This window comes from Pelophylax lessonae (assembly GCF_965119305.1).
Source record: "Pelophylax lessonae genome assembly, chromosome: 12".
Taxonomy (NCBI): domain Eukaryota; kingdom Metazoa; phylum Chordata; class Amphibia; order Anura; family Ranidae; genus Pelophylax; species Pelophylax lessonae.
This window is the reverse complement of record NC_138779.1, coordinates 35,236,224-35,251,090: the sequence shown is the minus strand read 5'-3', so window position 1 is coordinate 35,251,090 and position 14,867 is coordinate 35,236,224. Positions and strand designations below refer to the sequence as shown.

The 14,867-nt window shown below is 44.5% G+C and overlaps 1 protein-coding gene across 1 annotated transcript; it reads left to right on the top strand.

Moving 5' to 3' along the window:
* Positions 1-430: 430 nt before the first annotated feature.
* On the top strand, positions 431-11,816 carry LOC309567738 (F-box only protein 2-like). The gene is made up of 5 exons (XM_082273185.1): positions 431-596; positions 689-815; positions 4,507-4,602; positions 10,127-10,262; positions 11,648-11,816. The coding sequence occupies exons 1-5, from the start codon at positions 560-562 to the stop codon at positions 11,780-11,782; spliced, it is 531 nt and encodes a 176-aa protein (XP_082129311.1). The 5' UTR covers positions 431-559; the 3' UTR covers positions 11,783-11,816.
* The last annotated feature ends 3,051 nt before the right edge of the window (positions 11,817-14,867 follow it).

The window sequence follows — 14,867 nt, the reverse complement described above, 5'->3', positions numbered from 1 at the left end:
GCACAGTGCCAAATCGCAAAAAGTGGCCTGGACGTAAGACAGCAAAATCCTCCGGTGGTAAAGTGGTTAATATGACACCAGCTAAGGCGATGGAGAGCTGAATAACACACCTGTCCAAGCCCTGCTGATTTCAGATAAGGCCATCAGCTGGTTGTAAAACCCACCCATTCCAAAGGCCTAAAGCAGGGGTCTTCAAACTATGGTCCTCCAGCTATTCAGGAACTACAATTCCCATCATGCCTAGTCATGTCTGTCAATATCAAAGTTTTTCAATGCCTCATGGGATGTGTAGTTCCGCAACAGCTGGAGGGGCGTAGTTTGAGAATCCCTGGCCCAAAGTGACATTCAAGGCTGTTTGGGATATAATGGTTATGACTGAGTTATCCCTTCTTTGCTTATCCCCACTCATCACCACTGTTGGCTTCATATGAATAATTCATTTCGTTTTCCAGGCTGCTCAGTGGAACATCGGAGTGGTTGGCTGGAATCTTCAAAGGCTCCAAGTGGAAGGAGTTGCTTTACCAAAATAAGCTGAAAATACACCAACCTATAGAACAAGATGGCGAGAAATCTTATTAAAAATGGATGTGGTAACGGTAAGTCGGATCTTCTCAATTATATTTTTTGCAGCCTAGATCTGTTTTGGCCACATTTCTGTATATCGCAAGGCTAAAATTTTCTTCTACAGAGGAATTTGATTTCTGGGAAATTGGTGAGAATGGAGGAGATGGCTGGAAGGTGGAAGAGCTTCCCGGAGACTGTGGAGCATCATTTCCAGATGACGGTGTCCAGAAATATTTTGCTTCATCCTTTGAGTGAGTTTACTAACTTTTGAAGAAAACTATAAAAATACATCTGGCTTCTTTACTTTGGCAGGCTTGTTGTTTGCTAGGTATGTTGTTTAAGAGAAACTATAATGTTACATTCACACAAAGATTTGGTTATTAGGTGAAAATCCTCAGGAAGTGAGAAGTAGAGGAAGTTCCACCGCCTCATCCCCTGGGTTCCCATATGGAAGAAAAATGTATTTCCAATATATTTAGGGAAAAAATATTTTGAAATATATTGAATATGGCCAAAATTGTAGCATTTCAAATATATTTCCAATTTATTTGGAAAAACTAAAAAAATGTTTTTTTAAAATATATTTTAAATATATTTTTCTTCCATGTGGGTTATCAAGAGCAGTAGTGGGTCTTGTGACTGTCACATATAGTAGTGTAGGAGTAATGCACCCAATACTGTCTGTGTAGCTTCGGTCTTGCATACAGAATTCTGACAACTTGCCACCCAGACCTGAATAATTTGCTCTTTCAAACTCTGGCAGAAAACCTTTCTTCATCGTTGATTGATGTCCATTCATGCCTCAGCATTTCCTCTGTGTTGTAGAGATGATGAAAGGGTTTATGTGTGCTGGATTTATAGCATGAATGCAATACTACAAATCAGCAAATTCAACAAATCCCAAAAGACAAGGGGCTTACTTCTCATTAAAGGGTAGTGGGGGGAGATATGCAAAGGATTATCTTATGCCCCAGAGGCCAACCATCATAGGACTGTCTGAATACAGGGCCATTTATGGCGCTTTTCCACTGCATGGAACCGTACCGGTTCGGCACGCTTTTGTGCTTTTCCACTGCTGGTACCGCATGGTATAGGGTCGGAACGGTTCGGTACGGTATGGTATAGGTTTGCTTTTCCACTGCATGGAACCGAACGGTACGGTACGGTACGGCCCTGAAAAAACAGTACCTACTCGATTGTGGTTCCAACAGGTACCAAACTGGTACCATATCCCACAATCCTTTGCATGCAGTCACTACTAGCCACTGATTGGTCAGAGAAACCCCGTTGTTATCCCACCCACTTAACTTTAGTACTGCTTTAGTGGAAAAGCAAACCTATACCGTACCGTACCGAACCGTTCCAACCCTATACCATGCGGTACCAGCAGTGGAAAAGCAAACCAGGCCAAGCAGGGCCGAGTAGAGCCGAGCCGGTACTAGCCGGTACTTGCAGTGGAAAAGTGCCATTATACAACTGTCCATCCAGAGTTGCTGATTAAAAACCCAGATACATCCTAAAAATAGAGCCATTTAGTCAACTGTCCACCAAGAGTCATTGGTTCATAGACCAGATGCATCCAAATATAGAGCCATTTATCCAACTGGTCATCCAAACCATTGGTTTGTAGTAGAACTGCACAATTATTTGTTAAAAAATCGTGATCTCGATTTCCCCCCTCACGATCTTAAAAGGGCATGTCCTTGATTTTTACAGAGCTGTTCTCTGCTCACTCACAGCTGTCAAAAAAAAAAAAAAGAGCTTCAGGCAAATGTTTATCAACATTGTTAAAGCGGAGTTCCACCCTAAAATTATACTTACCTCCATCTTCTCGCTCCGGGTCACCTGAAAAACAAATGGATAATCGCAATTTTTTTTTTTTTACTTACCTCGTATAGAAGAAAATATACTTACCTTACTTCCTTCTTCCTCCCCTCGGCGGCCACAGCGATTCGTCACTTCCTGGCTTTGCAATGATTCCTGGGAGTTGAACGTCATCGCTCCCAGGAATCAATGCGCCTGCGCCGGCCCCGACATCACTTCCGGTGCAGGTGCCGTCATACCTTGCTAAACAGCCTCTGGGCATGCCCAGAAGCTGTGGAGGGATGACGCGCGCGCACCGGAAGTGACGGCGGGGCCGGTACAGTGCATCGTGGAACCGAAGAAGACGGAAGAGGACACAGAAGAGGATCGCGCTGGCTTCAAGCTGCCCGCACCTGAGATGGCAGCTCTGGACAATACATTTTCAAGGTGAGTATTTCTCCTAAAAGGTGAGTGCAACCCGGGACAGTTCAGAGGCTAGCCATTGTGGAATGTACTAGCCCTGACTGTCCCGGGGGTATTTTTATTAAAAAATGTATTCCCAGGGTGGAACTCAGCTTTAAGGCTGCTAGATAACTATAAACACAATGTTTTACAATGTATCATTTTGTTTTAGATCAAAGAAATTAACTTCCATCTGTAAGTGAGGGCAGTTTAACTTGTTAAGGTCCTTTTACACGGGCTTTCCGATCAGGTCCGCCTGTCATGCTCCATACACCCCTATGGGGTGACATGTCTGTTAACACCCGCTGCTATCTGATCCAATCCTGTCAGTGAAATCCAGATGGATGGAAACCCTATTTTCCATCTGTCTGGGGGATAGGATTGGATGAAAACGGACAGGCGGTCTGTTTTCATCCGATCTCCCATAGAGTAGAGCGGGGCTCTGACAGGTCTGCCTCAGCACAGAGAGCAGAGACAAAACTTTCATCCGCCTGCTCAGTGGGAATCAGCGGATCAGTCCCCGCTGAGCAAAATGGAGATTGGTCCCTGCTCAGCAAAACGGAGTCCGCCGGGCGGAAAGCCCATGTGAAAGGACCCTTAACCACTTACCGGCCGCCCGCCGCAGATGTACGTCAGTCCTTTGACGCTAAATACCGGGGTTATGGCAGCAGAGAGCTGCCATAACCCCGGTATTTTTAAAAATGGTGGTCAATCTGCTTTCAGGTAAGGGTGGTCCCAGTGGCGGATTCACCGCAGGCTCACCCGTACTGTGCGGCGGAAGAGGTGCCCCCCCTCCCACCGCGTTTCGGGCCTTTCCCCCGCTTACCGGACCCGCCAGCAGTGGGGAAAACAATCCGGTCCCGGATCCTTTTAGACAGGAAGTCGAGTGAGGGCAAGATGGCCCTCACTTGACTCTATAGTCTTGGAGGACTGGAGCGACGTCAAACGTCGTTGCCTAGCAACCGGTTTAAAGAGCCGTTTTTTTTTTTTTTTATAACCATTTTTTTTTCTTTCTTTTATAGTATATTTGTGAGTTCTGAGGTCTTTTTGACCCCAGATCTCACAATAAAGAGGTCCTGTCATGCCTATTTCTATTACAAGGAATGTTTACATTCCTTGTAATGTTTACAGAAATGTTGTGCATGGAAGTACAATAGTAGTGGAGGGGGCTGAGTGAGGAGTTTGAATATTTATAAAGTCCCAGCCAATTCCTGAGGGGGGGAGGGTTGCTCAGAAGGGGGCTGGAGAGGACATATATAGTCTGGGGCTGCTGCAGTCTAGGTCTTCGTACAGCAGGAGCACCTCCCAGCCTAGAGGGCTGTGGCCCTCCCAGGCTACCCAGCAACACTACCAGAGGCCAAGAGGGGCCCCCAGCTACCCTAGGGTTGGGGATCCTATTTTCAAAGAAGACTGTTGATTTGAGAAAGGGGATTCCACCTGTGAACCAGTCTGGAGTGTCCACTACATAGCTGTCTGCGTGCTGCAGAGAGCAACCCCAGAACTCAAGGGTTTGTGAGTACAGACCTGTGAGCAGGATCTGGGTGAAAGTTGTTTCTTATTCCCCTGGTACACTGAGAATGAGGTGTGGGGGTGCCATACATTAAAATCTGTTTCTTAATACTGTTTTCCTGAATAATGAATTATGATTGATGCTCTGGGGGTTTCTTCTGATTGCAGATGGTGCAGCAAGTCTCAGATCATTGATCTAGTCGCTGAAGGCTTTTCGGAGGAGACCTTAGACAACGAGCAGCCCAACATTGTGGTCAGTGACTGGTAAGTCATTGCCAGAATCCCACTTTCATGATTAGACTTTGTGTCAGACATAAAGTTCTGCAATCCCAAAGCTCATGCTTCCTACTGATTGAAGCACTCTAGATCTGACCAGTGGTGTATTTAGGTTTTGTGCTGCCTTAGGCCTGACTAAACTTGTGCACCCCCTAATTTACATATGACCCACCCCTTCATGTAAAGGCCATGCTTTTTACTGTTTACAACCTGCCGTCATCTGTGAACCACAGGCCACAAGTCTATCAGTGCCCATCAGCGTAGCCTCATCAGTTACCATACGCTCAGCCTCATCAGTGCCCATCTGTGCAGCCTAATCACTGACCACTTTATGGGGTTGCCAGACTGATTTGCCTCCTGGACTCTGCCCTCTGGCCAGTTTCACCCCATAAGACTGGCACTAGCGCAAGCCGACGAAGACCCTTTTCGTGCGGGACCCGGGGGGGGGGGGGGGCTGTTTTTTTTTTTGTGCAGGGTGCAGATTTTTTGCTGCCCCCCTGCAAAGTGCCGCCCTAGGCCTGGGCCAAGATACAGCACTGGATCTGACTAATCAGGGGGTTGTGTGTCGGACCTCTGCAGAAAGTACACTGCTTCAACACAGAGAGCAAGGGTCCTTTTTTTACTGCATGCAAGCATGGAACAGGTTATACAGGGTGTGGCTGCTTTCTAAAGAAGGTTATAGCACCCCGACCCCCAGAGGCATGACGGTATCTCCAGATACAGGAAGGGCTAGAATTTTCATGGCTGGAAGGTGAGGAATGTGAAACACATTGGTTGCAGTCACTTTTAGAATAATTGTATTCTTCACAGCAAATAATAGAAGAGAGGGATAAGAATTCTGAACACCCATCATTGATCTAAAGACTTAGACTCCATCTATAGGCCCCAGTACAGGCAAAAATGGCCTTTATGCTGAAACCAGCAACCTGTACCTTTTTTAGAAGAAGCATTTTCAGTAGCAACAGCATCTTCATTAGCAGCAGCAGCAGCCTTAGTCATTCTCCCAGTGCTCTCCCTGGCTCTCTGTGACTTTCCCCCCCATAGGACCTTAAGTGGCAGAGTCACATCTGGTATTCCATCCCCAAGTATTATTTCTTCCTTCCAGTTCCCTGGGCCTCAAGCAGCAGTTTTACAATAATCAAGTAGGTTTCTTCTGCTTCCAGGTACTGGCACTGAGCCTATGCCAAGACCTTCTAGGCTACAGACCTAATCACTCAGCTGCTCCTCACACACCCTCCCCAGGCTACAGCCCTGGGGGAATGAGAGCATGCATGGTGCTTCCCAAATATTTATGCTATCCCCCAGCATGCACCATTGGCAATAAACCTCTCACTGGTTGGCTGGCAGAAACATAAATATTCATAACCTAGTTTTGCTATAACACTATTGCCAGAGGTACCAGTGACATGTACTGGCAGCAGAGATAAACCACCTCTCCACTGAGTTTAGAGGAAAACCAGGGACCAAAAAAACAAATTTATCTTGGGCTGACTACCACCCAGCAAGGCTAAGTTTGGTAACACCTGTTTAGGACAGGGTGCTGCATAAGCATTTGCACACTTTTTTAATGCACCTAATATGTATTTAGATGATTTAAACTGAAAGTTTAGTTGAGCTTTAAAAGTTACATGCACTTCAAGACAAGGACCGCGTATCCTAGCTTAACCTACCCTTCCCCTCTGCAGATGTATACTTATGATCGAATGGCTTAACCCGTCGGGGTTTGTGTGCATTCTGGTCACACCTGTACATTACAACCCCATAGACTTCTATGGGCCCATCTCCCTTTGTCTTTGGTTTTGAACCACAGCCCCATAAAAATCATATGGAGCTGCAAGGTGCAGGTTTAGCCAGGACAGCGAGACTTGTGATACTGGATGTATACAAGTACCAAAGGCTGTGGCCCTCGGTTGGAGGTAAATATCCCCTTATGGAGGGTGGGAAAAGAGTTAGGGAGAAGGGGTAACAATGGGTAAGTGCATTTTGTTTTAAAGTGCACTTATCCTCTAATATACTGAATACTATCATTATCTGTATTAACTTCAGAATACTGAACTGTTTGTAAAAAGGTTCTTTTAGCATGGGACCTATATCCGAGTGGTGAAAGTGTGGCAATAAGGTTGGCTATACGCTGTACAAAAATTCACTCAGTGGGTGGCCCTGTCACTTGACATCCCTCAATTGAAAAATCAAAAGGAACCAAGCAGAAATTGTTGGCCAAAAAGTGACTGCATCAAATTAGAAGTAGTTGCTTTTTGGGTATTGTGATGCAATAAAATACAATTGGCACAGTGGGAGATTTGCCCTGAGAGCTGCTGCAGCTGAAGGTGCACAGTATGCTCCCAAGGACGACTATTTGGAACACAACATGTCTGCATTCTGGCCATATTTTCCTGGGGCTAAATTCTCAGTGTGCATGTGACCTAAAGCCCTGTACACACGCGCTGTCTATCTGCCGAAATCAGCCATTACAGTAGAAACCGGCCAACTTTCAGCCCATGTGCACAGCTGCTTGTCCAGCAGAAGCAGATCTCACGACTGGCTTCTGTCGAAAAAGCATGCTGGACAGCCAGCAGCCAATCAGCATCAAGCGGCACTGACTGGTGTGTTTAAGCGGGGGGGTCACATGCCTGATGAAGGGGGTCCTACATGGGTCCGAAACCTTGCGATTTGCTGTGATAATGATGTGATCGCTGAATAAAGCTTCGGACTCATTTATGGAGATCTTGGTGTGCTGGTAACATCTCTCTATTTTGTCGGGGGGGGGGGAGGGGGCATCCCCCTTTCAGAACAAAAGCACAGCACGGGAGATCGCTGTACTAACATTGCATACTTAGTACAGCGACCTTTCTGTTTTTTTTTGTTCAGACCACTGGATTGAAAAACAAAAATGTAATGTGAGTACCAGGCTTAAGTATCACCATCATCAGCTAAGTACAAGCCATGAATCAATGTCAGAACAGGTGGAAACACTGATCCTAAAGGGATGCCAGGCAGGCACAATGCCAGGCCAGGTACTGTACCAGACAGGTCAGGGATCAGTTTGCAATCACACAACAGTGTAATCGTAGAAAAGATTGAACTCTGACATCTAAATAGATAAACTCTACAGCTCCCCCTTTAAAGAGGAAGTAAACCCTCCCCTGCAACTTTTACCTATAGGTAGGCCTATGATAAGGCTTACCTATTGGTACTGTAAATATCTCCTAAACATGCACCGTTTAGGAGACATTTACCTTACATGCAGCCAGTGAGGTCACTGGCGCATGCGCTCTGAAGGAACGGCCGCTGGTGCCGTTCCTTCAGAGTCCCGTGCCGGATGCCGCGATCCCGGAAGACAGGCGACTGGACATGTCGCCCATCATACAGGTAAGCGGACGGCACGGCGGGGGCTCGTTCTAAGGTAAGTATTTCATAATGAGCTAGTATGCAATGCACACTAGCTCATTATGTGTTTCTGTTTCAGGTCGAAAAAAAAAAAAAAAAAGTTTGTATGGGTTTACAACCTCTTTAACCACTTGCCTACCGGGCACTTTCACCCCCTTCCTGCCCAGGCCAATTTTCAGCTTTCAGCGCTCTCACGCTTTGAATGACAATTGCGCGGTCATGCTACATTGCACCCATATGAAATTGTTATCATTTTTTTCACACAAATAGAGCTTTCTTTTGGTGGTATTTAATCATCTCTGGGTTTTTTATTTCTTACAAAAAAAAAAAAGACAAAAAATTTTGAAAAAATTTTTTTTTTCTTATTTTCTGCGAATAAATTTTGAAAATAAATACATTTTTCTCCTTCACTGATGTGCGCTGATGAGGCGGCACTGATGGGCACTGATAGGCTGCACTGATGAGGTGGCACTTATGGGCACTGAGGTGGCACTGAGGAGGTACTAATATGCCGCACTGATAGGCGGCACTGATGAGCACTGATAGGCTGCACTGCTGGGCACTGAGAGGTGGCACTGCTGGGCACTGAGAGGTGGCACTGCTGGGCACTGAGAGGCGGCACTGACGGGCGGCACTTATGGGCACTGAGAGGCGGCACTGCTGGGCACTGAGAGGTGGCACTGCTGGGCACTGAGAGGCGGCACTGACGGGCGGCACTGATGGGCACTGATGGGCAGCACCATCAGCGCCCACACTCAGTGCCCATAGTGCTGCTAGTCAGTGCCCATCAGTGCCTAGATGAGCAGGCACTGATGGGCACTGACTGGCAGTACTATGGGCACTGATTGTGGGCACTGATGGGGGGCACTGATGGTGGGCACTTATTGTATTTTATTTACCTCTTTTGTAATCAGGGCACTGGTGACCTAACCGCTGATCGGCTCTGCTCCTTCCTCACACGCAGTCTCTGTGTGAGGAAGGAGCTCTGGCGATGAGAGATGATCTCATATGTTTACATATAAGATCATCTCTCATTGCATGGTCCAATCGAGTGATAAATGGCCGCTGTGATTGGCCATTTACCACGATCTGTGATTGGCTGTGTCCAAGGGACACGGCCGACACAGATTTTCCCTGATGCGTGCTCGCGGGAGCGTGCGGGGAGTCTGTCACTGGGAGGCCATTTAAAGACGGCCTCCCGGAAATTAGAGCCCGCACTGTAGCCGTCTTTCGGCTATACGCGGGCGGCAAGAAGTTAAAGTCTTTCCAGAGCAAAGCGAATGCTATTGTAAACAATTGTATCAATGTGAGCTAATTTTATTTTTCAATAATTTTTATTAAATTGAATATAATTTCAATACATTTTATTGAATTTAAATGTGAGCTCATTTCTAAAAATCATCTGTGAACACTGAGACAGCTGTACCTAGGGGTCAGTCCACCTCAGATGATGTACTGTACACACCCAGGTCCTCAGCAAAGGGTGATGGAAACCTCATCATTACGGGCAAAAAAGGTTTGCAGACCCAGGAACTTAGCACAGGGATGGTGAGAACCCCTCATAATGGGCAGAGCAGGTGTACAGACCTCGGAACGCAGTGCCGGGATGGTGGGAGCCAATCATTCTAGGGCCAACAGGTGTGCAGACCCAGGAGCTCAGCACGGGAATGGAGGTAACCCCTCATAATGGGCATAGAAGGTGTACAGACCAGGAAATCTCACCAAAAGAGACCCCTCAAGATAGAAGAGACTGCCAGGTGGTCATAACCCTCCAGCATTCATCAAACATTGAAATATCAGTTTTAGGCAATCCAACCTTCTAAAGAAGACCAACACTGAAGGACATATGTACATTGCATTTGCTGGCTTCTTCTGAAAAAGCTAATAGTCTGGCTGCCATACTCGTAAAGAATTAAAGCAGAGGATCAGCATAATAACCAGGCAACTAACACTTGTAGGAGATCAGCTATGACAGGATACATATATCAGTACAGGATTCTAATCTGTGGGTTTCTGATTTTACTCTAAAGGGAGTAAATAGTTTTAGTCCTGGGAACAGAGAGATCACTTCTAACAGGTTACTTCTTCTACAATATATCATTTGGCTGTCTATGTGAATTTGCAGGTACTGTGGCCGTACAGATGCAGGCTGTTTGTATGACCTATGTGTAGAGCTTCTCTCTGAAACCCGTGACGTTATCGCTGAACACAAGAGTGACACCATCGCAATCCCACAGTCCACTGATAGCATCTGGAACGAGGTGAGTGCTCTGTGAGAGACAATGTTACTCTATTTTTTTATCCAACTGTACTCTTCTGAAATAGTCTGTTTTGCTGGAGGACTCTGCTCCTTCCTCTATCCAACTCTTCTGTCCTAAAATGCTCTGCATTGATTGAGGACTCTGCTCCTTCCTCTATGTGGCTCTCCTCTCCTGAAATACTCTGCAATGCTAGAGGACTCTACTCCTTTCTCTATCTAGCTCTCCTCTCCTGAAATACTCTGCTCTGTTGGAGGACTCTGCTCTTGCTCTATCCAACTCTCCTCTCCTGAAATACACTACATTGCTGAAGGACTCTACTCCTTCCTCTATCCAACTCTCCTCTCCTGAAATACTCTGCTCCTTCGTTTATTTAGCTCTCCTCTCCTGAAATACTCTACATTGCTGGAGGACTCTACTCCTTCCTCTATCCAACTCTCCTCTCCTGAAATGCTCTGCATTGCTGGAGGACTCTGCTCCTTCCTCTATATAGCTCTCCTCTCCTGAAATACTCTGCTCTGTTGGAGGACTCTGCTCCTTGCTCTATCTAACTCTCCTCTCCTGAAATACTGTGCAGTGCTGACGGACTGTACTCCTTCCTCCAACTCTCCTCTCCTAAAATACTCTGCTCTGTTGGAGGACTCTGCACCTTCCTTTATCTAGCTCTCCTCTCCTGGAATACTCTGCTCTGCTGGAGGATTCTACTCATTCCTCTATCCAACTCTCCTCTCCTGAAATACTCTGCATTACTGGAGGTCTCTTCTCCTTCCTCTATCCAACTCTCCTCTCCTGAAATACTCTGCTCTGTTGGCAGTCTCTGCTCCTTCCTCTATCTAACTCTCCCATCTTGAAATACTCTGCATTGTTGAGGGACTCTTCTCTTTTCTCTATATAACTCTCCTCTCCTGAAACACTCTGTAGTGCTGAGAGACTCTTCTTCTTCCTCCTAGCTAGCTCTCCTCTCCTTAAATACTCTGCTCTGCTGGAGGACTCTGCTCCTTCCACTATCTCTCCTCTCCTGAAATACTTTGTAGTATTGAGGGACTCTTCTTCTTCCAATATCTAGCTCTCCTCTCCTGAAATGCTCTGCACTTCTGGAGGACTCTACTCTTTCCCCTATCTAACTCTCCTCTCCTGGAATACTCTGCATTGCTGGAGGACTCTCCAATATGATCTCCTATATCAGGGATCCTCAAACGATGGCCCTACAGCTGTTACAGAACTACACATCCCATGAGGTATTGTAAAACTCTGACATTCACAGACATGACTAGGCATGATGGGAATTGTAGTTCCTTAAAAGCTGGAGGGCCATAGTTTGAAGACCCTTGTCCTATATTTTAACTTGTGTTAATGTTATTTTTTATTGTCTTCTTCTCTCGTTTCAGATCACTCACACGTTTTCTGCTTACGGTCCAGGGGTGCGTTTTATCCAATTCAAACATGGCGGTCAGGACTCTGTGTTCTGGAAGGGTTGGTTCGGAGTCCGTGTGACCAACAGCTGTGTCAGAGTTGAAGCCTAAAGACTCATTGCTGTGTGACTCTGGATCCCCGTCTGTCTGTTACAAAGGACAATTAGAGTGTTAAAGTTTGACTGTATATGATGGCTATCAGGGGAACACACTATTCTTGATTGAAACACACTGTAGAGATGTAAAGATGTACAGAATCCACACAAATAATAAAGTAAATCTCTTTAGATCAGTTTTGAATAAAAACCAGTATATGTCATTTAAAGCTGAAGTTTATTCTTCTTATATTTGACTTCCCTGCTTCCCCCTTCATCAACATACTAATGACATTTTTAAATAAAACCTTTCCATTTTCACTATATACCTTATTTTAGACCCCGTAATTACACCACAGCATCTCTGTGCTTCTCTATGCAATGCTAGCAGATCATAGATGCTGGAATAAGATTACCAGATTTTTTACTGATCATGCCCACTTTTAACCACTTAAGGACCAGTCCTATTTCTGACACTTGTTGTTTACAAGTTAAAATCAGTTTTTTTTTTTTCGCTAGAAAATGGCTTAGAACCCCCAAACATTATATATATATATATATATATATATATATATATAAACAAAAATAACCGCGCTAGAACACAAATTAACCCAAAAAGCTGCAGCTAAAAGTGGGAAACACCAAAAATGCAAATATCAATAATGTAGCTGCTCTATTAGTGATGTATGTTAATACACATATAGTAATTGAAATAAAGTATGTCAATGCAGCATATGTTTACAAACTAGGACGGAAAGTTGCATACCCACATGCATGCACTGTGATAAATAACGTGAAAATGATATACATATATTAAATTGTAAGAAAAAGAAAAAGTCCAAAAACAGTGAAAATTGTATGTGAAAGAGAGATGAAGTCCTCCATCAAAATTCAATCAATCTTCCTGGGGACGTCATCTATGACGAAACGCTTCAGGGAGGCGTGCTGACGTCACCATGTGATACCCGAAAGTCGGGCGTCGGTGTCTTTTTGCAATCTGCCGGTTACAGCGCTGTTTTATGTTCTACTAAATGTACATTTTTTATTTGTGTATTTAATAAAATGCCTTTCGCTACGTATTTCACCATGGTGGACCTTGTTTTTGTATGGTGATACTGCGTGGGGTTTACCTAGGTTGTAAACATATGCTGCATTGACATACTTTATTTCAATTACTATATGTGTATTAACATACATCACTAATAGCGCAGCTACATTATTATATATATATTTTAGCAAAGGCAAATACTCTTATTGCTCTCCCTCAACGATCGTAGCAATACCCCACATGTGTGGTTTGAACATAGGTTACATATGTGGGCGTGACTTGCGTATGCGTTCGCTTCTGCGTGTGAGCTCACAGGAACGGAGCGCTTTTACATTTTTTTTTTCTTATTTATTTTACCTTTTATTCTTTAATTTTTACACTGTCCCTTTAAAAAAAATGTTTTGATCACTTTTATTCCTATTACAAGGAATGTAAACATCCCTTATAATAGAAATAAACAGGACAAGTCCTCTTTAATGTGAGATCTGGGGTCAAAAAGACCTCACATCTCACATCTACACTAAAAAGCAAAAGGAAAAAGAAAAAAGTCATTTCTTTTTTCATCATGAAAAAAAATGGGCCCTTTAAGGCCGTTGGGAGGAAGAGACCTATGACGTCGCTCCCGATCCTCCAAGGCTATAGAGTCGAGTGGGGGCCAGCTCACTCATCTTCCTGCCTATAGGGGGAGAGGACCGGATCATTTTCCCTGCTACTGACGGCTCCGGTAAGCAGGGAAAACAATCGGGAAGCGGTGGGAGGGGGGAGGCACCTCTCCCGCCTCCCATTAACGTGATCCCATGGCGAATCCGCTGCTGGGACCACTTTTATGAGAAAGAGGACCACCCGCCCAGTATCATTATCTGCTGCCATAACCCCGGTATTTAATGTCAAAGTAGCGACGTATAACTGCGGCAGGTGGTCCGGAAGTGGTTAAACAACAACCATAAATCATACCCCCATTTTTAGCCACACCCACAACCCCCCCCCATTTTATACAGTTCATTGTGCTGCAAATAATTGTGGGTGTGGCAAAATTGCAATAACGGTGGGATCCTAAAGTGGTATGGTTATATAAAACCTGAGCCCACTATGCTATGGGTTTGCAAGTGCATAGCACATCCTTTTTCAGGATGTCTTTTGGGTTCTTCAGGGGTGCCTTGGCAAAATGCCTGAAAACTGCCCAAAAATTGTCAACAAGCCAGCAGGTGGATCATTTCGTCCTTTTTGTTATACAAAACCACAGGTTTTTATTGTGCAGAAGTACAACCTTGGGCATTGTGCTGACTATCCACCACTAACAGAGTTGTATAAAGTACTCGAAACCCATACTTGAGTAAAAGTACAAGTGCTCGATCAAAAAGTGACTTGAGTAGAAGTACTAAAGTATTCAACATTTTATGTACTTAAGTATTGCAAGTAGTTTTTTTTTTAATTTTGCTACTCAAGTACTGAAAGTAAAAGTACCAGTAGTTTTGAAAAAAAAATTGCTACTCAAGTACTGAAAGTAAAAGTACAAGTACTGTATTATGTAGAAGTATTGAAATCATTGAAAAAATGTAGTGAAGTAAAAGTGGAAGTAGGAGAAAAAAAATTCTACTCCAGGAAAGTACAGATACCGCCTTTCGGTACTTAAGTACAGTAGTGAAGTAGTTCTACTTAGTTACTATACATCTCTGCCAACTAATGATGTTATAGGTTGATAAGGAAGACATTGGCACCTGAAGACATCCTTATTTGTCCCTCTTTGTCAGCACTGGGGTCCTGTTAGTTGAATTAGGGAGAGAAACCAAGGGAGGAGTAAAACACCGGAATACTAGTCAGTACCAGTGTGCAAAGGTGTATTTGCTTTGTAAAAATAAGTCACTCTACTGTTGAGTGTCCTACGCGTGTCAATCCTGCTACAGTATGTAAAAATATGAGTTTTGTTTTTTACATTTCAGAATGGGGTGCCGTGAGATGGTGTGCATAATTTTAAAGGGTGCCTTGACTTAAAAAAAGGTTGAGAAACACTGGCATAACACACAGACTGCAGGAATCAGGAATGTATAACACA